The 26,741-nt window shown below is 46.4% G+C and overlaps 1 protein-coding gene across 11 annotated transcripts in view; it reads left to right on the forward strand.

Moving 5' to 3' along the window:
• Positions 1-20,803, forward strand: part of SMURF1 (SMAD specific E3 ubiquitin protein ligase 1) — a 114,518-nt gene extending 93,715 nt beyond the window's left edge. For 6 of the 11 annotated variants that reach the window (XM_072753130.1, XM_072753134.1, XM_025986260.2 and 3 more), the window contains 8 exons: positions 423-526; positions 8,406-8,520; positions 9,744-9,922; positions 11,548-11,685; positions 12,451-12,571; positions 13,570-13,771; positions 15,278-15,362; positions 17,556-20,803. In XM_072753130.1, coding sequence (XP_072609231.1) covers positions 423-526; positions 8,406-8,520; positions 9,744-9,922; positions 11,548-11,685; positions 12,451-12,571; positions 13,570-13,771; positions 15,278-15,362; positions 17,556-17,655 — 1,044 coding nt within the window. In that variant the 3' untranslated portion in view covers positions 17,656-20,803. The remainder of the gene's footprint in view (positions 1-422; positions 527-8,405; positions 8,521-9,743; positions 9,923-11,547; positions 11,686-12,450; positions 12,572-13,569; positions 13,772-15,277; positions 15,363-17,555) is intronic. The other 5 variants (XM_072753131.1, XM_072753135.1, XM_025986259.2 and 2 more) reach the window with 1 other exon arrangement.
• Positions 20,804-26,741: the final 5,938 nt, after the last annotated feature.

Below are 26,741 nucleotides of genomic sequence, written 5' to 3' on the forward strand. Positions count from 1 at the left end.
GGAGACCCAGGGAGATCTGGTGACAGGAGCCACTGCATAAGCTACACGGGACACTAGACACCAAATCAGTGCTCTGATAAGGAACCAGAGTGAACTCGGATTTAAATGAATATGCAGGGGATCCCTGGGTGGCGCAGCGGTTTGGCGCCTGCCTTTGGCCCAGGGCGCGATCCTGGAGACCCGGGATTGAGTCCCACGTCAGGCTCCCGGTGCATGGAGCCTGCTTCTCCCTCTGCCTTTGTCTCTGCCTCTCTCTCTCTCTCTCTCTCTCTCTCTGTGACTATCATAAATAAATAAATTAATTTTAAAAAAATAAATGAATATGCATCCTAATTCAGGCTTCATTTGACAACCTTTCACCTTTTTGTAACTAACTTAATGCCACCTGTTCCTCTCTCTGACACTGTCATTTTGCCGAGCAGGAATCTTACCGCCAGATCATGAAGATGCGGCCAAAGGATTTGAAGAAGCGGCTGATGGTGAAGTTCCGGGGAGAAGAAGGTTTGGATTATGGCGGAGTGGCAAGGTGAGGGGCTGGGTCAGTCCCACTTTCTGCTCCATGGGGCTCTGCACTGCCCGGATGGGAGGTTTTCTGGGAGGCGCTTGTCCTGGGGTGATCAGGACTCCCACGTGGCCTTCAGCGCTTCTGGCAATGAGGGTGTGGCAGAGCCACACTTTACTTCTTGGAAGGAGAGGTTTAAATTTTTCAAACCCCCACCCGCGCCCCTCCACTCTATCTGGCAGCTCCACACCTGAAACACGAGGGACCTGCTCCTGAAATTAGTCTGGGTGGGAGGCAGCCTTGCTCTTCTCAGGAGAGGACTTTTGGGGCACTTGTTTCAAAGGAATTTTGCAAAATGCTATGTTGGTCAAAAGAATTCCTGCACATGATCTTAAAAATAGAAAAATGAAAAGCTGCTATTTCCCATCCTACCTCATTACACCTTTGAGACAACTGCCTTTTTTGCTCTTTTAACTATTTCTTCTAATAGGTAACATTGTGTCACTAAATTGACCAAGTTCACACATTATGCATTGACTATGTATATGGTCATAGACACAGATAGATGGGATAATGCTTGTGGTGAGATCTAATTTAATACTTTCCATTCCTAGTTTGGTGCTGTCACAATTTGTAGATCTTTCATTGTCTTTGTAACTTTACATGATGTGTTTTCACCATTATTTTTGGTTTGTCAACTGGAGACGATATCTCTTGACCTCATTTTCATAAGCAAAAGGGATATAAATACTCCTGACTTCCCCTTCAGAAGTCCTTCCCCCCTTTACCTCCTATGTTCTGGCATCCATCATACTTTCACAGTGTAGAGGTGTAAGGTTTCTAGACTGTTCTGTATCCTGTGCATGTTGGCCTATTATTTTTAAGAGTTGAAAATCAGTACATTGTTTGTACTGTTATGACTACGTAAATATTGTTCACTGAGGGCTTAGGTGGTATTTCATAATTTATTTTAGCCTTTTGAACAAATTTTAATTTCTCCAAGGATTTATTCATGTTTGTCTTCTTTTCTAAAAAAGCAGGCTTTGTCTTTACGGCCCCATTAAGCTTCATCTTTTGCTATCCCCCACACCTCCCCTTCCTTTCTGTGTCTCTGTCGTGGAGACCATCCAGCCTGGCTCTCTAGGCTTTCTGCACAGTTGTCGTCTTGGGGCTTCGCTGCTTTTCTGGGCTAGAGCCTTGCTTTTTGGATCTCACAGCTTTCTCTTCCTTGGTTTTCTCTCTCATGTTACCAGAGTCTATTCTTAAGTAGCTTTCTTAGAAAAGACCTGTGGGAGGCAAATCTTCCAAGGTTTTACGGAAAATATCTGTTAATTGTCATTTTGACTGATAGATTGATTTTTTTATAGACTTCTAGGAAGAAAATAACTTTGCTTCAGAGCTTTGAAGGCACTGCTGTCCTGTCTTCCAGCACCGGGTGTTCCTGAGCCGTGGTCTGATGACAGTCTGATTTTAGGCCTTCCTTCACCAGAAGTTATTTAGCTCCACCCAGGACCACCTGTCATCCAGGATCTACTACCTTTTTTCTCTTTTACACCCCCTTCCCATCCTTCCTCCTTACGTGCCATCCACCACCACAGCCACTCCTTCACTTCTCTTTCCATTGGCTGTGCTTGGTCAGTAGAACCTCAGCTCCGAAAGGTCCGTCCTGGGGCCACTGAGCCTCTCCTGAGCAGCAGAGGGTGGCTGGAGGAAGATGCTTCCCTGCCATGTTTCTCTCTGCTTCTCTTGCATCCCCACTACGCTCTTCCTCAGACCTCTCCCTCGCTCCCACCCACCTTCACTCCCAGCTGCTGACTTTGGCTCCTCTTGCTCTGAGGACACAGAAGTAAAGAGTATTTCCTTACCACCACCAGATACCTAGGCTGCTAGCATCTGGCCCTGTGTGGGGCCCTGTATTCCCTGAATGGCCCTACGTGGCCCAGGTGTGTTCCTGCAGAAGGGCAACCCTGCACCTTGCACAGTACGTGCCAGAACCTTGTGCTCCTACTGTTCTTTCACATCTGTCTCATTTCCTCAAAAAGTTCCTCTCTCCTTTACTCTTGGGTTGGTTTTGCCCACACACACGTGTGCTGCAACTCCCTTCTTAAAAGAAACACATGCCCCCAAGCCTTCCCTGGACAGCATATCCCCTTCTGTCAAAGCTTTAAGGAGGCATGAAAGGCAAATGGAACAAAGTAAAAAGAAAAACAATGGGAAATTCTGGGAAAAACAAAAATGTGTTTAAGAATGCTCCTCCCTGATTCACTGACCTGTTTTGTTTCTCTGTTCTCCTTATAGCAGAACCCCTTGCAAGAGTTGTTCACCACCCTAGCCTTGCTTCTACATCCCTCACTTCCTCTTGTACCCCTCCCCAGCAAACCCTTCTGCCCTCTGAAGCCTTTTGTGTCAAGGTCTCCCTCCGCTTACATCTGCCCAGGCCCTGCCTTACCACTCCTGTGCTTCCCACTCAGGTGCTGGCAGCAGCACCTGACAGCATCAGTCACTCCCTATTCTCGAAGCTCTTTTTCCACTTGGTTCTGGGACACTACCCTCTCTTTGTTTGCCTTCTGGCTCACTGCCAGTCCCCTGTGCGGTGCTCCTTACCCCGGAGCATCGGCAGCCCTCATCTCAGTCCTAGGCTTGCCCGAGTGAGCCCTGGGTTACATCTTTGCGCCTGTGCCCTACCTTTTGTTCCCCTCAACAGTGCACTTGTTTGCCCTGGGCTCTTCTCAGGGATTCTTAAAGCTTCCTAAACCTAACAGTACCCAATCTCTGGTGGCCCCCCTCATACTAGTTTCTTGTTTCTCCTACCTTGGTCCCTGGGCAGCTCTGACTCCCTCCCTGTCACCTCCCAGAGCCCATCCAGCCATGGTCCTCAGCAGAGCCCTGCCCCAACCACCTGTGGCCCCTCCATCTCCCTGGGTCCCCATTCAGGCTCTGCCATTCCTTGCTCCCGATTGCCATGCGGTGGCCATTCCCCCTGCCTCCCTGCTTCCCACTGTCCTGCATAGGCCACTGCCTGAGGCAGCTAGTGTGAACTTTCTAGAGATTCTGGTGGTCATTCCCTATTCCAGAGCCTCCAGCTGACGCCTCACAGGTGGCCCCAGGCCTGGCCTGTGGTGGCTGCACTCTCCCTGCGGCCTGCCTCAGGCCTATAGTATCCTGAGATTTTTGGGTAGCCTGTTCCTCTGTTCTCTGGAGTCTGCTCACACAGTCCCCTTTAGGGTCCTTCCCTGGCCCGGCCTGCATGCCATGACCCATGTGCCCCGGAGCTGCCCTGTCCTTGCTGAGTCCCCACTTCCCAGAAGAGCACCTGACAAGGGGCTGCCCAAGCAGCAGCGTGTTCTGACTCACAGTGTCCTCCCTTCCATGTCCTTGCTTTGCTCTTGAAGTGCCTCTTGCTCAGAAGCTGGATTCCCTGGGCTGACCCTTCAGGTCTCTCCTCTTTTTCTTTCATTTCCCATCTTTGCTTGGGAAATTTTTTCCCCTACTTCTAGGAGATCTCAACTTCCGGTGCTTGAGTGTGTTTTCTTAATGTGAACAAAAGTGGTGGTTCTGGACAGTCTATTTATTTATTTTTACTTCCCCATCTCTGAGGGTTTTTTTTTCTCTTATTGAAGTATTGACACATGATGTAACATTAGTTTCGGTGTACAACATAATGTTTTGTAAAAGTCTACATCTTATACTCTGCTCACCACAAGCATGGCCACCACCTGTCACCATACAGTGAGTGCCACGGCACTACCACCGGCCATAACCCTGTGCTGTGCACCTTCTCTCCCTGGGACTTCCTCATTGCCGTGGTCGCCTGCTCCCCTGCTCCCCTTCACCCACCTACCCCGCCCTTCACCCCTTACCCCTGGCAGCCATCAGTTAGTTCTCTGTCTTTATGGGTCTGTCTCTGCTTTCGTTTGTTTTGTTGTATTTTTTAGATTCCACATATAAATGAAATCATATGGTATTTTGTTTCTCTGACTTCAGTTAGCATATTGTCACAAGTGGCAAGATCTCACCCTTTTTTATGATTAACATTCCATCATGTATGTATACCACATGTTCTTTATCATTCACCTGTCCGTGAACACTGAGGTGGCTTCCGGATCTTAGCTATTATAAATAATGCTGCAGTAAGCATAGAGTGCATACAACTTTTTGAATTAGTGTTTTCATTCTCTTTGGGTAAATACCCAGTAGTGGAGTTCATGGATTACATGGTATTTCTATTTTTAATTTTTTGAGGAACCTTCATACTGCCGTTCACAGTGGCTGCACTGCTCTAGCATTTTAATTATCTTTTTAAAGATTTTATTTATTTATTCACGAGAGACACAGAGAGAGAGAGAGAGGCAGAGACAGGCAGAGGGAGAAGCAGGCTCCATGCAGGGAGCCCAACATGGAACTCGATCCCAGGTCTCCAGGATCACGTCCTGGGCTGAGGGTGGCGCTAAACCACTGAGCCACCTGGGCTGCCCTGCTGTAGCATTTAAAAAATCTTTTTATGTTGTCATAACATACTCATTTATTGATTCCATGGTAACAAAATATAAATTGAGAAGTTCTTATCTATCATCTATGAGTCTTCACATGACTGAATCTTCTTAACACCCCTGTCATTTGTATGAGAATTGTGTTTACTCATTAACCATTAAATGTTGAGATTCTACGTGTACTAGGGATACCACAGTGAGCAAAGTAACATGATTTCTGCCCCTCCAAAGTCCCGGGTCTGATTAGGTACAGACATTAATGAAAGAATTACACAAATAATTATGAAATCTCTGGTAGCTGCTACAGAGGAGGCCCATGCTCCTCCTGTAAGGATGTGTCTTGGGAAGTCAGGGGGTAGGACAGCATCACATGCCCACGATTTAGAAAACACAAGCCAACTCTCAGCCCTACAGCAGTTGCCTCAAGAAAAATTATGTTCTGAAAAGCATTATAGGTGGTCAGGTGGTCTCATTTGGTTTCTGGGTAGAGCTGGTATTTTCTTCAGCAGCCAGAGAAAAGAATTAAAAAGCAAGAAGTCACAATCTGGCCTTCGGGCCCGGATGGAATGATTCCTCCACCTTCTTCCTACTGACTGTCTCTGCCCTTCTCCCACCCTCCCGCCAAATCCACCTGGGATGACAGATGCAGAAAGGCATGCGTTTGCCCAACAGTGCTCTCACCTCGACACCAACTCTCCATGGGAAACATTTTTCCTTTCAAGACTATCCTTAGATTATTTCTTGAACTTCCCGATCTTGATTCTAGAAACCATCTTTCTTTTGGCAAATGTAACTTCTGTTTGCCCTCAATAGCACAAATTCTGTCTCTGGGCAAGAGGATTAGGGGGGCAGAAAGAGAATCTCCCTAGACATTCCTATTTGCCCCAACAATTGAAATTAGACTACTTGCATTCCCTCTTCTATGCTATTTCCTTTATAGTCTCAGAAATTCAGTATCCTGAACTGTTCCAACCTACCATCATTCCTTTGCATGGCTGGTATTATATATATTCTCAGGAATAGCTTGGTTTAGTTTGGTAAGAGTTCTCTTCCTTCTATGTGTCCTGTTTTTATTAAGTCTTCCGCATGGAGAGAGGTCTTTGTGGAGCAGCTTTGGCTGACACGGTGCTCTAGCAAAAAGAGCTGGGAGTTCTGCCCTTTTCCTGCCTCCAGTTGGGTCTTGTATTGTTTCAGGCCTGGGGTCCTTCCTCCGTGTACTGTAGGGAAGCAGACCCCCTACAGAGAGCTATAGAGAGCTATACATCCCACACATGGTGTGTGTACTCATCATCTGGTCGATGAGAATCCGTTTACGCTCACTTCCCCAGTGTTTGGTTCTGAACCATTTCCTGTATCATTAAAAAACCATTTGCCTGTATGGTCAGCTTTCCCCTTGCCACTTCCTTAGCATACCTAATATGCCTCCCTACCTCGTGCATGACTCGGTCAGAATGTTTGCTTGTATTTTAATCACTTCCTGTCTAGACAGTTGCAGGTCCTTGGCTTCTGAAAATGATTCTTCTAAAACTCAAACTCTAAAACGCAGGGATGAGTCCAGGTCTTATAGTTGGGAAATTCTGCCTTTCCTAATAAAGGATTTTTTTTTTTTTTTTTTTTTTTACATTTAGGGTCTCCTTGCTTCTGGCACTTCCTTTCCATTCTTTTGAGTTTGATACATAATTTTGTTGTGGTCTGATCCTTTTTGTGAGTATCCTCACAGTTTTCTTGGATTATTTGCATGTGTGCTTGTCCTTTCATAATCTCTCTCAGTTCCATTTGACAGAGTAAGAAATTCCAGAATAAAACTTGAGTGGAAAGAAGAGGCTCTTTGTAGAAGTGGTACAGGTGCTTGTGTAAGGTTCTCCCCATACCTGGGCTTGTCACAGCTAACCATAGCTGTTCATACAGGTTCTATTGAGAGGCTTGTGTTGTTTCTGATTTGGGGCTTTTTTTTTCTTTTGAAATATTTTATTTATTTATTCATGAGAGACACATAGAGAGAGGCAGAGACAGAGGCAGAGGGAGAAGTGGGCTCCATGCAGGAAGCCCAACGTGGGACTCGATCTTGGGTCTCCAGGATCATGCCCTGGGCTGAAGGCAGGCGCCAAACCTCTGAGCCACCCAGGCGTCCCTAATTTGGGGCTTTTTTTTTTTTTAACAATGAAATGATTGGAATATATAGGAATTCTGAAAATAATTTCTTCTTATATATTCCATCCAAATTTTAGAACTCTTAGACTTGGGGATCCCTGGGTGGCGCAGCGGTTTGGCGCCTGCCTTTGGCCCAGGGCGCGATCCTGGAGACCCGGGATCGAATCCCACGTCGGGCTCCCGGTGCATGGAGCCTGCTTCTCCCTCTGCCTCTGGCTCTGGCTCTGTCTCTGCCTGTGTCTCTGGCTCTCTCTCTCCTTCTATCTCTCAAGAATAAATAAAATCTTTAAAAAAAAAAAAGAACTCTTAGACTTAATCTTATTAAGTATTAAACTTTTTTATTAAATTACAAAATGTAATGAATGTTGTGGCACCTGGGTGGCTCAGTCAGTTGAGTGACTCTTGATTTCGATTCAGGTCATGATCTCAGGGTCATGAGATCGAGCCCCGAGTCAGGCACCATGCCAGGCGTGGAGCCTACTTAGGATTCTCTCTCTACCTCTGCCCCTTCCTTGCTCGCATGTGTACTTTCTCTTTCTCACAAAAAAAAAGTCATAAATTTTTATGGCAAAAAGAATTTGACAAGATAGAAGATTATGAAGGGCAAAAGTCATTCTTATTCCCTGTCTCCCCAGACTCAGAAATACCTTCTCCTCACTTAAGTGTTAGAAACATTTTAAAGTTGGAAATTCAAAAAATATCTAGAAAGAACCAAAAGAAAAATGAAAGTGCCCCAGACTGCTAATTCTCAGGTTAACTACTGTCAACGTATCAGTGTAAATCCTTTTTCTCTTTGCTCCACGGATAGTTTTATCCTGTTGTGTGTACATGTGTGAGCATGCACACTCTTTTTAAATAAAAGTAGGATCTTAGTTCTTATTGTACTTTTGTCCATCGTTACCACATCATGAACATCATCACCTGAGATGTGGATCTTTGCACAGTAGCAAAGAAAACTCCAGCTGAGGTGCAGGAAAGCTGACAAGATAAGTGTCGAGAACATTGCTTGCAGGAGGCGGTCCCGATTCTGGTCCATCTGGTTCATCAGCTTCAGAACCATCGGGGTTTGGGCCATAAAAGCCATCTGTCATTCAGTCAGAAGTGAGTTATTACTTCCCAATCAATCTGTGCAAGTCACTTTCTCTCAGAGCAGGACATCCCTCCAGTGTGGCCTTCCAGGGCACAGGCAATGAGTCTTTTGGTAAGACATAAGATTAGACATTTCACACGTATAAAATGGCTTTCATTGTTATTGTTCCTAGGGAGTGGCTTTATTTATTATGCCATGAAATGTTGAATCCGTATTATGGACTCTTCCAATATTCTACGGACAACATTTACATGTTGCAAATCAACCCGGATTCTTCAATCAATCCTGTAAGTATTCACGCTTATAAAGGGAGTGAATTGGAAAATTTTTGTAAATAGATATTCAGGTTTGGTCTCAGTTTATTCATTGTAGACTTATGCAAAGTCTCTGACAATAGATACTGAAAGGTAGAGTGGGAACTGGATTGAGATGGAGGATTTCTCTCCTGTGTGTCCCATGCCTGGGATCACTGGGTATTTTGTTTTCAAAGACAGAAGTGAAAATGAGCTGCTCAGAATGCTCAGAGCCCTTTAATCACCAATTGGGGGAACTGAGGTAGGACTGTGTTTGTTGACCGTGTCATTCTGAGACGTGGGCTACGTAGTCGGTCCTCCTCCCAATCAAAATGGGAACTTCCCCAACTGGCCTTTTGGGCCACCAGTGCTGATAGTCTTAGCTGCTTGCTTGAGAGGAGGCTGTAAGTGTGGAGTGTTTGCGTGACTAGCCCAGGGTTGGGCAGCAGGTGTTTTGGGGCTGTCCTGTGGGGCGGGGCCCGTGGTCACCGCTGCCGAGGCCAAGGCCCCCGAGGCAAAGCCTGGGACCAGCTCTACACTACAATCATTCAGGTGTGACAGAGTTCTTTACCAAAATGGAAATGAGGTTTTGATGAATTCTGATTATAATTCCGATGGAAAGCAGAGATGTGTGTTTTCCTGTGAAAAACCAGAGCAGCTCTAGTTTTAGAATGGTCCTCTTACACTTATTTTCCTCTCTGTTCCTTTTTTGCTGTTTCTTCTTCTTTGGATTTTTTTCTCTTCCACTTTCTCTAGGGACTCAGGGAGGGATGGTAGAGGAAGGAGGGGATTTGCCATCTGCTTGCTTTCTCTGTGGTGCAGCAGGGAGACGTGGGGCCAGCTTCCTGGGCACCTTGCACTTTGGAGGACCTGTGCTTGGTTTCATTCCCTACAGTTGCTGTGTTGAAATCCTTAACAACTTTGGAGTAAGAGGACCTGCATTATCCTTTCACACAGAGTGCCGCAGCAGTCCTGAGCAGGTGTCTGGATTAAGGGCATGTAACATGTTCAGATGATCTGTGCAGAAGACGTGCTCCAAGTTTTGACCACCTAACCTGCTCTCTTTCCTATGTCTGAGAGCACAACCTGTGAGGGATGGAGTCAGGGCCTGGCTGCAATGAGACAGTTTTCCCAAGAAGCTTGGAGGCAGCACAGGGTCTCTCCACTCTGGCTCGGCCTTTTTCTAATGACTTCATGTTCTCTGGTGCCCCCTACAGGACCACCTGTCTTATTTCCATTTTGTGGGCCGGATCATGGGTCTCGCTGTGTTCCACGGGCACTACATAAACGGGGGCTTCACGGTTCCCTTCTATAAGCAGCTCCTGGGGAAGCCCATCCAGCTCTCAGATTTGGAGTCGGTGGACCCAGAATTACACAAGAGCTTAGTGTGGATTCTGTAAGTACAGCCTCACCGTTCAGTTCATGGAAAATTCGTGCACAGCCACCCATCTTGTGTGCCAGACTATCATTCTGTATGCGTGTGTGCATGTGAATGCTTTTGAGGGGTGGGTGTGAAGTCGGTGCAGAGAAATAAAGAAACACTGATTTACAACCAGAAACATAAAAGAAGATTTAACAAGAAATACTCTGTTGACTGGCTTTTTTCATGATGTTTGGCCAGTTTCACTTCATAGGCTCATTTCTTTTGCTGTTTCCTCACATTATTCAGGTCTGATCACAATTGGTCCCCAAGCCTGAGAGGTGGGTGGGTGGTTTGCTTTTGACTCTCTAGGGGGGCTCTGGTTAGCAGGTCGAGGGAAAGTATCAAAAACAAAATTAGCATCAAAGTATCTTATGTCAAAGTATTTGCTACAAGAAAAGTATCAAGAGAAATTATATTCAGTCACCTTTGTTTTATTTTTTATTTTTTTTTAATTTTTTAAAATTTTTATTTATTTATGATAGTCACACACACACACAGAGAGAGAGAGAGAGGCAGAGACACAGGCAGAGGGAGAAGCAGGCTCCATGCACCGGGAGCCTGACATGGGATTCGATCCCGGGTCTCCAGGATCGCGCCCTGGGCCAAAGGCAGGCGCCAAACCGCTGCGCCACCCAGGGATCCCCTCACCTTTGTTTTAGAATTATCGTGGGCAGCCCGGGTGGCTCAGTGGTTTAGCATCTGCCTTCAGCCCAGGGCGTGATCCTGGAGACCTGGGATCGAGTCCCATGTCGGGCTCCCTGCATGGAGCCTGCTTCTCCCTCTCTCTCTCTCTCTCTCTCTCTCTCTCTCTCTCTCTCTCTCAGTGTCTCTCATTAATAAATAAATAAATAAAATCTTTAAAAAATAAAATAGTTTTAAAAATTTAAAAGAATTATCCTAACATACCCTTGGAAGCAGTGGGCCCAGTTGCATGGTGAGCAGCGTGTCACAGGTCCTCACATGTGAACTGATCCCACAGCAGTGGGAAATCCAGGCTCTGGCAGAGGGAGAGTCTCGTCCTGCACTCTGTCTGCCTCACTTCACGTGGCCCTCCTGGAAATGGGTAGTCTGTGAGGGGTAGGGAGATATTTCCCTCTGTTTCGAGAAGTGTGGCAGGCGGAGGAGCCCATTGAGACTCTCACGTGCTACTTTGTGTGAGGGGCTGCCTTAAAGGGGCGGGAGGACAGTATCATCGGAGTGCATCTCCCTGCAGGTTGCTTTCCCATTGACTCGGCTCTTCATGCATCCCTCTCTTCTGTTTATAGACTCTGTTTACAAAGCAGTCAGGTCACTGTGTCTCGTAAAATCACAGGATGACAGAGCCACTGTCACCTTCCTGTGAATGAGGGAAGCCAAGTGTCAAGGGCGCATCATGGAACCATGGTCCCCCGGCACCTCCCGCTCCAAGCGTCCCTGGCCTGTCCCAGGCCCTGTGTCTGCCCAAGGCTCCCCACCTGTCCCCACTCAGCTCTGGGGGTAGCAGTCAGTAAACGCCATCAGTCCGTCCATCCATCCCCCGGACTGTTCCAGCTCCTGTTCTGTTCACAGCTGTATTGTGGCCATGGTCTGACATCCGTCTTCTGTCCTAATTTCCACAGAGAGAATGATATCACCCCCGTGCTAGACCACACTTTCTGTGTGGAACACAATGCTTTCGGGAGGATTCTTCAGCATGAACTAAAACCCAATGGCCGAAATGTTCCTGTCACAGAGGAGAACAAGAAAGAATATGTCCGGTAATGTTCCAGGGAACCGTGGTGGCTGCCCATGGGGACTTCCAGATGCCTGGGACCATCCTGGGTTCACATTTAGATTGCCAAAGTTCCTTTGCTGTTTGAGGCTTACCCATCCCGACCGGCACTTTTGACCAGAATCACAGTCATAGAGCAGTCGGGTTCAGCAGCGGGGCTCTGTGCAGAGGAGCCCCGATCCCACCAGGGCTGACCTGGTGAAGGGAGACTAAGAGCCCAGAACCCAAGTGGTGGAAGGGATTGCAGGTGGCCTTCCAATCTGGGTGTGAAGGTGGTGGGTGCAGGAGAGACTTGGAGCCTATTAGTTTCCTTGAGAGCAGTCTCCAGGAAGTCTGCTTAACTGTGGTCTGTTTTCCTTCCCACCTCTGATGGCAAATAAATGACTAGTCATTTACACTAGAAATCTGGAAGCATATGGGCTTGTCGGTGTGCTTAGGCTGCCAGCCTGGCGTGTGGCTCTCACGGTGTCTCTTGTTTTATTTTCAAATCTACTTTTCAGTTATGCCACTTGCTGTGACAGGTCAGGTTAATTCCTACTGCTGTTTTTAGCAAAGCACCAGAATATGTCAGGGCCTGTGCTGACTTATTTTTAACCTGGTACTTCCAGCTGGTGGGGGTTTGGTGCCCCCCAGGGGAGGCCTGGTGGGCAAGGCATTAGCTTCAGCAGGTGATGTCAGAACCTATTGTGAGGAAAAAGTCTTTCCCGTGAACTATTTGCTATTGGCTTTAACTTGTGAATTTGTCTTCCAGGTTGTATGTGAATTGGAGGTTCATGAGGGGGATCGAAGCCCAGTTCCTCGCTCTACAGAAAGGGTTTAACGAACTTATTCCTCAACACTTACTGAAGCCTTTTGACCAGAAGGAACTAGAGGTATGTGCTCAGCGGGACAAGCCAAGTTAGCAGTAGAGGTCTCAGATGCCTTGTCTGACAGTGTGGCTCACCTGCTCCCCAGCAAGGCTGGGGTTTGTCAGGGTTCCAGAAGAACAGAGCTAGAGCCAGTGGGAGTCGCGGGTGTCTGAGCCTGTTTATGTCCAGGCCGAGGGGCTGTCTGCTTGGCGGCAGTGAGTCTAGATCCTTCTCTGGATGTTGTGTGGGGCGTTCTGTGTCTTATCATATTTTTTAGGAGCTCTAGCCCTGGAGGTTCCTAAACCCCCTCCTGTGTATCCACCTCAGAGGGAAGAAATTATCTGCTCTCACCAGATTCTCCCACCACGTCAGCTTTCTGTTTTGGCTCTTGCTATTATTAGACTCAGAACAAAGTGTTACTGTCTTCTCTAATCACACTTCATGTGCTCGAACATAGTGGTTCATTCATCTCTAATCCACCTCCGATGCCAAATGGCTCAGGGCTCTGAAATCCTTCTGTCTTTCTGTCCCTGGTGAGGTGTCACCCGCGGCAGGAAGCAGCTCTGAGCGCCCTCCTTCCCCCAGTGCAAAAACACGTACGCAGCTCCTGGTGCGGTCCCTCTGCTCCAGATCTTGAGCTCCACCTGTCACGGCCCCTGAGGCCCCCCCCCCCCCCCCCCCCCCGATGTGGCCCTTTTTTACACTTGGCCCCTTTGGTCTTGCCAGTTGGTTCTCTTGTACCAACTCCTCGTGGATGTGGCACAAAACCACAAATGTGGACTTGGTTGTTAGAACAGGAACATGTGCCACAGGCCAGGGGTTGCAAAGTGGTGCAAGGTGGCCGTGAGTTGGAGGTATTGGGCTGCGGGCATCCTGCTGCACTCTCTGCTTGCCCAAGTCTGGAGCTAGTCTGTTCAGACACTGTAAATCACCTCCTTTCACGTCCTGGGCATGGGAGGTGTGTCGGGAGGGACCCTTGTTTGGACGTTCGAGAAGTAACCTGCCTCTGAACATCTTCACAGCTCATCATAGGCGGCCTGGATAAAATAGATGTGAGCGACTGGAAGTCCAACACTCGGCTGAAGCACTGCGTGGCCGACAGCAACATCGTCAGGTGGTTCTGGCAGGCCGTGGAAACCTTCGATGAGGAGAGGAGGGCCAGGCTCCTGCAGTTTGTGACTGGGTCCACTCGGGTCCCTCTCCAGGGTTTCAAGGCTTTGCAAGGTGACTGACGTGGAGGCGGGGCTCCTGACCCCTTGTGTGTGTGTGTGTGTGTGTGTGTGTGTGTGTGTGTGCGCGCGCGCGCACGCGCATGTGCACCCCACCCCCCCAATGTGTGTCCCCTGCTAGGCTACAGCAGGAAGAGCTGGACCACCGTGGTGGGGTGGTTCTCCTGAAACATCTGCTAGGAAATGCTGTGGCCTGTGTTCCTTAACAAATGTTTAGCATCGCGGAGGTGTGCAGCTGGCAGAGAGGCTGCACTTGCTCCCTTGTAAAAGATGGTGGGCTCTAGTCGCCATTCTCCCTGGCGGCTCCATGGCTCAAGGCTGTATGATGTTTTGCCCAAGAAAATACCCATAAACACACAGGAGAGAAGCTCGGGAAAGCAAAGCCCAGCTCCCTGTTGAGCTCACCGTTCGCAGCATCCCTGGCCCAGTGGGCAAGTCTGCAGCCGCCGTGGTGGGTGCTGGCCAGCCAGGCACTTGTTCCAGGCTGAGTCGGGCAAGATCTGAGCAAGGAAGGGCCCTCGAGCCAGTGCCTCCCCTTTGCCCTATAGAATCGATTGGTAGAGGGAGGGTACAAAGAGCAACAGGCTTTGGGGAAGAAATCAGAGTTTTTAAAGTGCAACATGGATTCATTTCTTTGTCTTCTGATAGCAGCTCTCTGTGTGCAGCCCTGAGATGTGGGGGAGAGGCCTGGCCTGAGCATCAGGAGGTGGAGTCTCTTGTTGCCTTGTGGGTCATTAGTGCCAGGGGTCCTCCCCAGACCTGTTTCCTGCTCCGTGCAGATGCACTGCTTGATAGGCTCTGCTGTGCAGTTTGGGTACCCAGCCTCTCTCTTGTCTCTTCCAACTGTGATCAAAATAATCTGATGTCCAGAGTTTTGATAACCCTGAGAGCAGAGGGAAAAAAGTGAAGAATGATAGTGTACTAAAACTTAGTAAATGGAATTCTGCATGTTACTAGTGACAGCAGATACACTGCACGTGTAGGATGTTCCCTGTAGACTCTTCTGTGTTTCAAGGACTTCTTTGACAGAAGTCACTTCCATCCCCTTGGGCTTTTGTCCTCGCTGTTTGTCTCTTTTCTTTTCCCATCGTTTCTCTGCCTGCAGAGATTTCCTGACCCTGTATCCTGCTTTTATTATAACTCTGCTGTCCTCTGCCAGTAGCAGGCCTGCTTGCTAAAAAATTGTTCAAAAAAAGGAAAAACATAACTAGTGGTTGAAGGATTTTACCCTTCAAATATGCCCACTTGAGTGGGTTCCTGGCCAGGGTACCTGAGGAACGCTCAGCAGTCTGCTCTGTCCCTGAGCTTTTCTAGAATGTCTGAGACAGGTCACAGGACGGCCACGGTCAGCATAGCCGAAAGCAGGCTGAGGTCATGCTGCAATGTGAAGGCTTTGACCCTCTGGCAAGACGGGCAGCCCGGGCATGGGCTGGGGGTGTGGTTGGCAGTGGGGCCCGGGCCCTGCCTTTGAAGTGCATTAACTAGAATGTTTTCTTGTAAGGTTCTACAGGCGCCGCAGGGCCCCGGCTCTTCACCATCCACCTGATCGACGCCAACACAGACAACCTTCCAAAGGCCCACACCTGGTAAGGACCGGAATCCTGTCCCCATGGAGTGCCACCCTTTGTGTGACTCTTCTAAGCTCTTTTCTTTTATGTAGCACTCTGTGTCCTTTATCAGCATCCCAGAACAACTGGCTGTGGCCCTGGTGTCAAATGGAACGAGCAGCCAGCAGTGTGTCACATGAGGCTTATCGGAAATCTTTCATGAAGCCAGTTTTGTTGTGTTGGCTGGCACTCCAGCAGCTCAGGTCTTGTCCTCACTGGGTCTTGTGTGAGCACACCTGTCCCTCTCAGTAGGAAAACTAGTTTTCATTTAAAATTTATTTATTTTTCTTTTTGAGAGAGAGGACACGTATGTGTGAGTGGTAGGGAGGGGTAGAGGGAGAGAGAGGGGGAGTCCTAAGCAGGCTCCAGGACACTCAGTGTGACCCAGCGCTCTATCTCACGGACCTGAGATTGTGACCTGAGCTGAAATCAAGAGTCAGATGCTCAACTGACTGAGCCACCCAGGTGCCCCGAAAACTGTAGTATTTTATATTTTTTAAAAGGCTTATTTTTTTTTTTAAGATTTTACTCATGAGAGACACACAGAGAGAGAGAGAGAGAGAGAGAGAGGGGCAGAGATACAGGCAGAGGAAGAAGCAGGCTCCCCTCAGGAGAGCCTGATAGGGGACTCCATCCCAGGACCCCAGGGTCATGACCTGAGCCGAAGGCACATGTTCAACCACTGAGCAACCCAGGCCTCCCAAGACTTGAATATTTTAGAGGGTACGAGGGAGGAGGGGTAGAGTGAGAGGGAGAGAGGAACCCAGGCGGACTCTGCACTGATCTCAGAGTCAGACCTGGGGCTTGGCCCCATGACCCTGGGATCAGGACCAGAGCCAAAACCATGAGTCACATGCTTAACCAACTGCACCACCCAGGTCCCCAAATCTGTAGTTTCTAATTTGGAGTTACCAGTCTTCACTTCCTGGGGCTCCGTTTCCTTTCTCAGGACTTAGTCCATGATGGATGCATGTTGTATATTGAAAAATGTTTCTTCTCTAAATTTTAACTTAAATAATATCCATAGCAGGTTATTTCCTTTGTGGTTTAAAAATCAAGTTACTTCCATACAGTTTGCCTCAGAAACTGTGTATTGAAAAGACTAGTGGTTCTAGTTCAGGAGAGCCAGCTCCTGGTCACCAGGATGCATCAGGGTGTAACAGAAGGTTCCTGATTGGGAACCTCAGGGCGTGGGTTCCGATGTCTGCGCCATCCCGAGGCCATGGCGAGGCTACAGTGCTCTGCCCAGCGAGGCCAACAGTGCCATGTTGATACCCGGCAGCTGCTGTGCTCCATGTAAGGCTCTGTCCGTTCATAGTTCTGTGCCTCGAGGGAACCAGATGTGAGGAGTGTCCTCTGACGCTTGAGTTTACAAAAAGACTCACTGCCATTCAGCCTAAATCTTTCTTGAGAAAAACCATCCTTAATTGCTTAATCCCTTGTAATTTAGTAAACTACTACATGGCCTCTCGGTCTGAATTCTGTATTTTTTTATTTGTTAGGAGAGAATATCCTTCTTAAGGGTGTTCTTTTTTCCTTTTTCTTAAAAACAGCATTAGAAATGAATTTCCCCAGGGAAATGCTGGTTCATCATTTGTTTCACATCAGTGTCAGAGATTTGACGTTTCATTAGTTTTGAGATAGAGCTTGTTTTTGCAAGAAGTATTCCAGGCTGGCCCATCTGGTCTCAGATCAAGTCACGGAGGATTAGATAGACATGCAGTAGATTGTTAGTGGTGATCTGACCACGGCTGGTCTGGTTTACTGTGGTCTCCCAAGCTGGTATTCCTGGTGCTGAGCAGTAACTCCTCCCGAAGACAACAAACAAAACGAGCTGAGAGCTTTGTCCTAATAGAACCAAGAAATAGTAACTGGTTTCATTTTGGTTTTAAAGATCTTAGAAGCTGTTTTGCTGTGTGTTCAATGAAAAATCTTGATTTTCAAAGCAGAAGGACCAGGGAGAAGTGGAAAACTTGCCTCTACCTCCTTATCCCAACGAGGCGATGAGCTGCTTTCCCCTTCCCTTGGCTCCATCCCTCCTCCGTGCACGCACATACACACTCTGCTAGCTCAGGGCCACGAAGGCACTGCCCCCGCCTGTCCTGCCCTTGAAGTAGGTTCTAGGTCTGGACCACCCCCAGCAATGACTCTCCCTCTTTTGTCCTGTTCCAGCTTTAATCGGATTGACATTCCACCTTATGAATCATATGAGAAGCTCTATGAGAAGCTGCTGACAGCCGTGGAGGAGACTTGTGGGTTTGCTGTGGAGTGAAGAGCAACCAAAGGCAACAGATTCTAGCTCATGACCACCAGACCAAAAGCAAGCTTTCTGTGTGCCTCCTGCGAAGCTGGCTGAGGCCCGGGAACCCTAGATAACCGGAGGGAAAGGGTTGTCTCCCCTCCTTTTCGTTGGGGGGAGCAAGGGGGGTGGGGGGACTTTGGTTGGTGGCTTCCACCCGTATTTTCCTCCTTTATGACAGTACTCCCACCCCCTTCCATCACCCATCCAATAAAAGGCAGCCAGGTTTAGCATTTGGCTTCGGTCACACAGGATATTCTATGACTGTAACCCTATGGTGAGAGGCTCACTGCCCTGTGGTCTTTAGCGGAGGATCGACCCACAAGTTCTGGAACTGAGCTTGACTTACTGAGGGTTCGTAACTGGTAGCTCCACTAGCTGTGCTGTGTCCAAACAGTCCTGAGGCCCTTTGCAAGTTCAGCAGCTCACATTCCAGTCACAGCCTAGCAGTCTGCTCGGGGTAGCAGATTAATTTCTAACTGAAAAAAATAACCATATCTCCTGTCGGAATTCTACGGCAGGAAGCTTGCATCGAAAATGTGCTTCCCTTTTGGAAAGGTAAAGGAAACTAGGGCAGTTGTGCTGGAGGCCCGGGGTATTTTTCAGGGTGTCCTGGCTGAAAAATGTGTTTTGCATCGAGAAGAATGATCTTTCTGTTAAGAGTCCCCTTTGCCATGTTATTGATCTAGTTCAAGATATTTTTCCAGTGAAAATGCCACATAACAGAGCTTATAAAAGAACAGACCACACCAGCCTCAGATCTGTGCAGCCTGTCCTGCCTGTATGTGGGCTGGGCACCCCCAACACTAACAAAGCACCGCATCACGGGAAGTTGCTACGAGCTGAACAAGAGAAGTCTGTTGTTCCAGCTGCTGGCTTGGTGTGCACTAGTCTAAAAGGGAGAGGGGGAGACGGATAACCTCAGTGACTTAGCTCCCCTCACCGAGTTGCTGTTCTGACAGTGGGGGAGGTTGGGGGGATGGTTCCACTCTGCTCATTCTGCTCATTCTCCAAGTGTCAGATGGCGACACTAGCAATCACTGCTCACTTCACCTGCCCAAACATCCTTCACGTGCTGAGCGAGGCCAAAGTCAGCCCGGACCCTGAGTTTCTAACACCCCTTTCCAATGGGCACAAGTAGTTCAAGCAGTATTTTAACCGGGTGGTTTGATTGGAGACAAACTTCCATGAAGGGAAGCGGCAGTGGCAGCAGCAGCAAATTGTCCTGTTTGGTTTTTTGTTGTTGTTTTTGTTTTGGGGGGGCCAGTGTGGGGTAATTCATTAGCACGACATTTCACTGTTGAAATTTTGCAGTTGGTTTTGGAGTTAAGCGTTGGGATCCAGCTGTAGGTCTGAGATGGGTCCGGAAGGACTTTTTTTGGATGACTCTCGGTTACTGAAATCTCTGGACCATGGTGGGTTTGGAGGCATGCTTACCCTTCCTATTTCGCTGTGGTTCTTCGGGTGCCCTGTGAGGAGCTCCGGGACCTCTTGGGGGAGAGACCCTCCTTTGGAATGAGGGGTTTGCCAGTTTGGTGGGCCACGGGTGCCGGCTGTGGGTGCCAGGAGCTGCGAGAGCACACTTCTGGGCTGCTTGTGGAGGTTCTAGGAGAGAGCGCGGAAGGAAAATTAAATCTATTCAGGAAGTCCAGGCCAACTTGTGGGCTTGGTCTTCCAGAAGCTCTGCCTTGCCCCCATTGGGCTTATCTCGTGTCTCGTTTACCATGATCCTTCTGAGGGCGTTCTAGAAGCTGGATCCCCCTTGTCTCTCTCGTCCTCCCTCGTAATCTTCCTCTGGAAGAGCGAGGAAATACCCACTACAGACCTTCCCCTAGATAGGCCTCCTCTCCAAGGTGAACCTCCACAGTGTGAGGAGGAGTCCTCTCCGGGGGAGCTGAGAGCACCCCCTACCGTGGTGGGAAGGACCTCTAGAGTCTTCTGTGGTGTTGGCCAAAATCTGTAGGGATTAGTGAGGAGACGAGGGTCTAGTAGGGTTTTTGTGTTTGGCTCCTTTAAGACGATCTTCCTGCTGTGGGGAGGATCAGAGCACGGTCCTTAGGAACTGCACCTGCCAGCCCCGTGTTGCTCCCGTGTGTCAGGTTCAGATGTCACCTCAGCGAGCGTTACCTGTCTTGTAAGGCCTGGGTCTTGGCTCTTCTTCTTACACTTGCACGTGGGCACCCTCATCAGCTGTGTGGTACAAAGGAGCCTGAAAGGGCAGAACCTTCCAGAGCCCTGGTTTACTCTTGCCAAACGGGCTTGTCAGTGGCATCACACTTCTAGAACCTTCACTATCAACAGTGGATTGAGCTACCCCAAGAGTAGCATGGCAGACAGTGGGTGAAAGCTCCCAATCGCTCCACTTTGGGTCTGTGCAGACCCCGTTCCCCACAAGCTCTCGTTCGCCAGCCTCCTCAGTAATCCCCACCCCACCCACCCGTCCCCCCTCACCTCTTTGCCCAGATGCTTCAGGGGCCCAACTTCCAGGCTTGCCCTCACCAGCGGTCATCAGCCGACCCTCAGGGATGTAGCAAACCACCGCTCTGCCAGTGCTGTAGGTAGGAAAACCAGAGGGGCCGTGTGGGGGCCGTGAGGACAGCTCTCTTCTGAGGGGGACGTCTGCCCCCCAGGTGGAGCGTGTTCCCTAAGCTTGCTCAGCTGCGCGGTCCCAATTCAGGTGAGGTGGTCCTCAAACCTGGGCTGTCAGGAATGGCCTTCCGCAGAGAAGATGCCCCGTCCCCCAGCCCCATGTGCAGCCAGGTGTGTGCCGCACGGCAGCCTTCCCAAAACATAGTATGAATTTTTAAAATTTGTTTATTTTTGTTTCTCAACCACTTTATAATGTATTTTTTAATTTATTTTGTAACGTCTTGTTTTTAAGTATTGCTGCTATCCTTGTTATTCTTCCCACTGTTTTTATTGCTGATTTATTTTGTGAAAATTGTACACTAATGTTGTGTTTTATGTCAAAATCAAAAATATTTAAAGAAATACTAGTTCTATTTAATGTGGTTATGGAACCAGCTGGAAACACAAAACAAACAGTGATTGTACAGCAGGCTGGACCCGGGAGGTCAGATTCATTTTGTTACATATGCAATAAACTCACGACTTTACACTTTTTGGTGTCTGATATTTTGGTGTGGAAATGAGGTGGAGTTTGTTTGTTTTTTTGGGTTTTTTTTTTTTAAGTCCCACAAAAAAGAAAGGTGATGGTTAGACAAACTTGGAATGGAAAAGGGACAAACTTCAGAGTTGTAGGGAAGCCCGGGTGGCTCAGCGGTTTGGCGCCACCTTTAGCCTGGGGCGTGATCCTGGAGTCCCGGGATCCGGAAGTCCCACGTTGGGCTCCCTGCATGGAGACTGTGTCTCTGCCTCTCTCTCTCTCTCTCTCTCTCTCTCTCTCTCTCTCTCCTCTGTGTGTGTGTCTCTCATGAATAAATGAGTAAAATCTTTTTAAAAAAATTTTTTTTAAAAACTTTAGAATTGTAGAAAGAGTGAATAAAAACAGCAGGCAGTTGAACGTGCTCTGTCGAGGATAAACTTGTGGGCTAGAGAAAGTTTTGAATCTGTTAACTGGTATCTTCACACACTGGGCATACTCATTTTTATTTTCTTTTTAAATATATTTTTTTCGTGGTAAAACACACATAGTATCTGTCAGTTAACCCATTGGTAAAGTCCACTCCAGTGGCAATGAAAACATTCACAACATAGTGCAATAGTGACCACCGTCTATACCCAAGCCTCTTAAGACATCCTCCCAAAGTAAAACTCTGGACCCACTAACTAGTAACTCCCATTCCTCCATCCCCTGACCCTTGGTCACCTCTGTTCTGCTTTGTCTGTGAACCTGCCCATTCTAGGGACTTCATATAAGTGGAATCTTATATGAAACAGTTGTCTCCCCAGGTCTTAGCAGACTTCACGGTCCACTTGTGTTAGAGCTTATACCACAATTCCATTCCTTTTTATGGCTGAGTAATGCTCCCTTGTAGGAATGTAGCACATTTTTCATTTCCCTTGGTTTGATGGACACTTGTCGTGATAGTTGACTTTGTGTTGACTTGATCTGGCCATGGTACCTAGAAGAGACATTCTGGACTAACAGCTGTGTTGTCTTTGCTTCCTTTCGGAGTGTGGTGTAATCTCCAGTGTCTAAGTCACTAGCCTCTTTGGTTAAGTTTATTTCTAAGTATTGTGTTCTTTTAAATGCTATTTTAAATGGAATTTTTAATTTTCAGATTATACATTGTTATTGTCTAAAAACACAACTGGCTGGTGTGTTGACTTTTATCCTTCAACTTGGCAGATTTCATTTATCCTAATGATGCATGTATAATCTTTAAAGTTGTCAATATATGAGATCGTATTGTCAGCAATTTTATTATTTCCTTTCCAATTTGAATGCCTGTTTCTTTATTTTCTTGCCTAATTGCTCCGGCTAGGACTTCCAGTACTATGTTCAATGGAAGTAATGAAAGTGGACATGCTGTCTTGTTCCTGATCGGAGAGGAAAAATTGTTAGTCCTTTACCTTTAGGAATGATAGGACTTGTGGGATATTTCATGTATGGCTTTTACCGTGTTGAGGCATTTTCCCACTATTGCTAGTTTGTTGAGTGTTTTTATTATGAAAAGGTATTGAATTCTGTCAAATGATTCTGTCAGTTGAGATCATCATTTTCCCTTTCATTCTGTTAATATGGCATATTAAATCGATTTTTATATACTGAATGATCCTTGCATTTTGGTGATCCTACTTTGTCATGATGTGTTTAATCCTTTTACTGTGTTATTGTATTCAATTTGCTAATGTTTTGTTGGAAATTTTTTACATCAGTATTTGTGAGGGATATTGACTGATTGCTTTCTTGTAGTGTCTTTGCCTTTGGCATCAAGGTGATGCTGGCCTCCTAAGAATGAGTTAGGAAGCATTCTCTTCTCTTTCTGGAAGAGTCTGAGGAGGATTGGTATTTGTTCTTTAAATGTTTGGTAGAATTCACTGATGAAGCCATTGGGTCCTGGACTTTTCTTGTTGGGAGGCATTTGATTACTGACTCAATCTCCTTACTAGTTACAGGTCCATTCAGACTTTATTTCTTCATGATTCAGTCTTGGTAGGTTGTGTTTCTAGAAATTTGTCCATTTCATCCAGGTTATCCATTTTGTTGGCATACAATTATTCATAGAGCTCTCTTATAATCCTTCTTAATGTATTTGTAGTAAGGTGCCCTCTTGTGTGGTTGAGTTCACATCTTTCCCCTGCCATAGGCATTTAGCTAAAGGTTTCCCATTATGTTGATTTTTTGATAGAACCAACTCTTGACTTCAGTGGCTTTCTGTTTTCTGTTCTCTCTCTGCTGTGATATTGTTTCTTTCCTACTGCTAGCTTTCAGCTTAGTTTTATCTTCTCTTTCTAGTTCCTTATGGTATAAGGTAGATTTTTTTTCAGACCTTCCTTCTTTTTTAGTGTAAGCATTTATAGCTTTAAGTTTCCTTCTTAGTGCTGCTTTGTGTTTTCATGATCACTTATCTCAAGATAGGTTTTTTTTTTTTTTCCAAGATAGGTTCTAATTTCCCTTGTAATGTATTGCTTAACTTCCACATACTCATGAATTTTCCTTCTGTTACTGATTTCTAGCTTCATTCCATTGTGGGAGGAGCAACTGTGTTGTATGCTTTCAATCTTCTAAAATTTTTTGAGACTCGACTCATGGCCTTACAGGATGTGGCCTATTACGGAGAATGTTCCCTGTGCCCTTGAGGAAAAGGTATATTATGCTGCTGTTGGCAGAGATATTTGTATATAGGTTGATTAGGTCCAAATGGTCTCTAGTGTTCAAGTCCTCACAAGATCCTACTGATCTTCTAGTTAGTTGTTCTAACTTACTCAGAGTGAGGTCCTAAAGAATCCTATTAAGTCGAGCTGTCCATTTGCCCTTCAGTTTTTCAGTGTTTGCTGTGGGTGTCTCTGGGTTTATCTTGTTGAAATTTGTCGAGTTTCTTAAAATTGTATGTCCATTTCTATACTCAGATTTGAGAAATTTTTGTCTATCACTTCAAGTATGTTCTCTGCTCCTTTCCCCTCTCTTTCTCCATTTGGGACCCCAGTAATGCAAATCTTTGTTTAATGGTGTCCCATAAGGCCCTGAGGCCCTCTTTGCTTTTCTTTTTGCTCCTCTGTTTCACTGATTTCAAATGACTTGTCTTAAGTTCACAGATGCTTTTGACGGCTCAGGTCTGCTGCTGAATCCCTATATTGTATTTTTCAATTCAGCTGTTGTATTTTTTAGCTCCAGAATTTGGCTCTTTTTACTAATATACTTTAAGAAGGTAACTTTTTGATACTCTCATTTTGTTCATATATCAGTTGCTTGATTTCCTTTAGTTCTCTAAGCATATTTAACAGTTATTTTAAAGTCTTTTCTAGTAAGCCTGATGCCTGTGGTTCTTCAGGGATGGTTTCTAGGGTTTCTGAAGATAATATTTTGTTCCTTTGAACATTCCCGTTTTCCTGTTTCTTTGTATGCCTTGAGATCTTTCATTGAAAACAAGATTTGGGCAGCCTGGGTGGCTTTTAGCGCCGCCTTCAGCCCAGGGCATGACCCCGGGGTCCCGGGATAGAGTCCTGCGTTGGGCTCCCTGCATAGGGCCTGCTTCTCCCTCTGCCTGTGTCTCTGCCTCTCTCTCTCTCTGTCTCTCATGAATAAATAAATAAAATCTTAAAAAAAAAAAAGCCATAAATACCTTTAAAAAAACAAACAAAAGATTTGTTTTGAAATCATTTGAAAAAACAGCCATATCTTTCCATTCTTTGCAGAATGGCAGGAAGACCTTCACTAATTAGCAGAGTGTGTTCTAAGACTTGTGATCAACCCAGAGTGATGGCTTAAGTCAGGTCTTTTTTGGGCTCGTGTCCTGCCTGGGCCCATACATTTCCCAAGCACTCTCTGCCCCTTTTCCCCATACACATGTGGCTGCTTTTAAGAAGTCCTAATTTCCCAAAATCTCACCCCAGCTTCTTCTCGGGACCTTAGACATGTTACTGTATTTTGCTTCTCATAATATCTTGCCCCAGGCATCTGTAGGTCTGCACATGTTGTGTTGCTTGCTGTTGCCAACCTGCAGTCCCTCATGCCATCTTCCCCAGCTCCAAGCCAGCAAGACAGAAACCAGGCCCTCGGGCAGTCCAGACAGCTCAGAACATGGCAAATGAGTTCTGCTGTCCTCCTTTCGTCACAAGGGAGGAAACCAGGAATTGGGCTGCTTCCTCCCAACCACGCATTGTTGTGCTAGGAGGGGTTGAGACAAAGGCAAACAAAACTGCCACAGAATACCTTGCCATTTTGACTATGGCTTTTTCTTGATGGCATTCACCTGCTTGCTGTAAATTTTTGTCTGCTTTCCAGAGGGCCTATAAAGTTATTTTAGTCTGTAGTTGTTTTTATGTATGTATTTTCAGTGTTTCCAAGGGGGTAGCACAGGCCTGGAACTTCTAGTTAGACATCTTCAATCTCTGCCTTTCGATTAGAGAGTTTAATATGTTGACATTTAGTTACTTAGAAGAAGGAACTTGTTTCTTCCATTTATTATTCATCTTCTATGTACCTTATAGTTTTTTTTTGTCCCTTACTTCCTCCATTAACTGCCTTTTGTATCTGATTTTTTTATAGCGACATGTTTTGAATCTCTTCTTGTTTCCTTTTGTATATATTCTATAGATGTTTTATTGGTGGTTATGCAGGGATTACACTTAACATCCTAATATTGCAACAACCTAATTTATGCCAATTTGAATAGCACGTGAAATCCCCTGCTCCTGTGCAGCTCCATCTCCCCCTATTATTGATGTCACAGATGACATCTCGATACATTGTGTGCCCAGTAATATAGATTAGTTTTTTATGTATTTAAATCCTGTAGAAAATTTAAAAAGCCGACTTACAAACCAAAATTATTATTATTTTTTTAAAGTTTGAGGTTTTTTTTTTTAAGATTTTATTTATTTATTCATAGAGATGCAGAGAGAGAGAGAGAGGGGCAGGACACAGGCAGAGGGAGAAGCAGGCTCCATGCAGAGAGCCTGACGTGGGACTCGATCCAGGGTCTCCAGATCACGCCCTGGGCTGCAGGCGGCGCTAAACCGCTGCGCCACCGGGGCTGCCCACAAACCAAAATTATAATACTAGCTTTTATAATAGTCCAGGTATTACTTTTACTGGGGATTTTGACTTCTGCTTGCAGCTTTGAGTTACTGTCTAGCAAGCATCCTTTATTTCGAATAGAAGGACTTCTTAAGCACTTTTTGTAAAGCAGTCCTGGTGGTGGCACACACCCTCATTTGTGAAGAGCAATTTTGCTGGATATAGAATTCTGAAAGTATCTTTCATCAGTTTGAATAAATCAGTCCTCTGCTTTCCGACCTTCAAAGTTGGATAAGAAATCTGATCATCTTATTGAGGATCTCTTGTACAAGACAAGTCACCTCTCTTGCTGCTTTCAAGATTCTTTATCTTGCTGTTTCCTTGAGTTAGTTCCATCTGGAGTTTGTCCAGCTTCTTATACATATAGATTGATGTGTTTCATCAAATTGAGAAGTTTTGGGTCGTTGTTTCTTCAAATATTCTTTTGACTCCTCCCTCCCTCCCCTCTCTGTTTCTTCTGGGATTCGCACAGTGCGTTAATGGTGTCCCACAGGACTCTGGTTCTGTGCACTTTTCTTTTTTTCTCAATTTCAACTGTCCTATCTTTAAGTTCATTGATTCTTCCTACTTAAATGTGTTTTTAAAACTCGGGGAATTTTTCATTTCAGTTATTACACTTGTCACCTCCAGAATTTTCTTTTGGTTCTTTTTTGTAATTCCTGTTTCTATTGATATTCCTATTTTTGGTCACATACTGTTTTCCTGTCTTTTTCTTTTTTTTTTTTTTTTAAGATTTTATTTATTTATTCATGATAGTCATAGAAAGAGAGAGAGAGAGAGAGAGAGAGAGAGAGGCAAGAGACACAGGCCGAGGGAGAAGCAGGCTCCATGCACCGGGAGCCCGATGTGGGAT

This window comes from Vulpes vulpes, chromosome 3 (assembly GCF_048418805.1).
Source record: "Vulpes vulpes isolate BD-2025 chromosome 3, VulVul3, whole genome shotgun sequence".
Taxonomy (NCBI): domain Eukaryota; kingdom Metazoa; phylum Chordata; class Mammalia; order Carnivora; family Canidae; genus Vulpes; species Vulpes vulpes.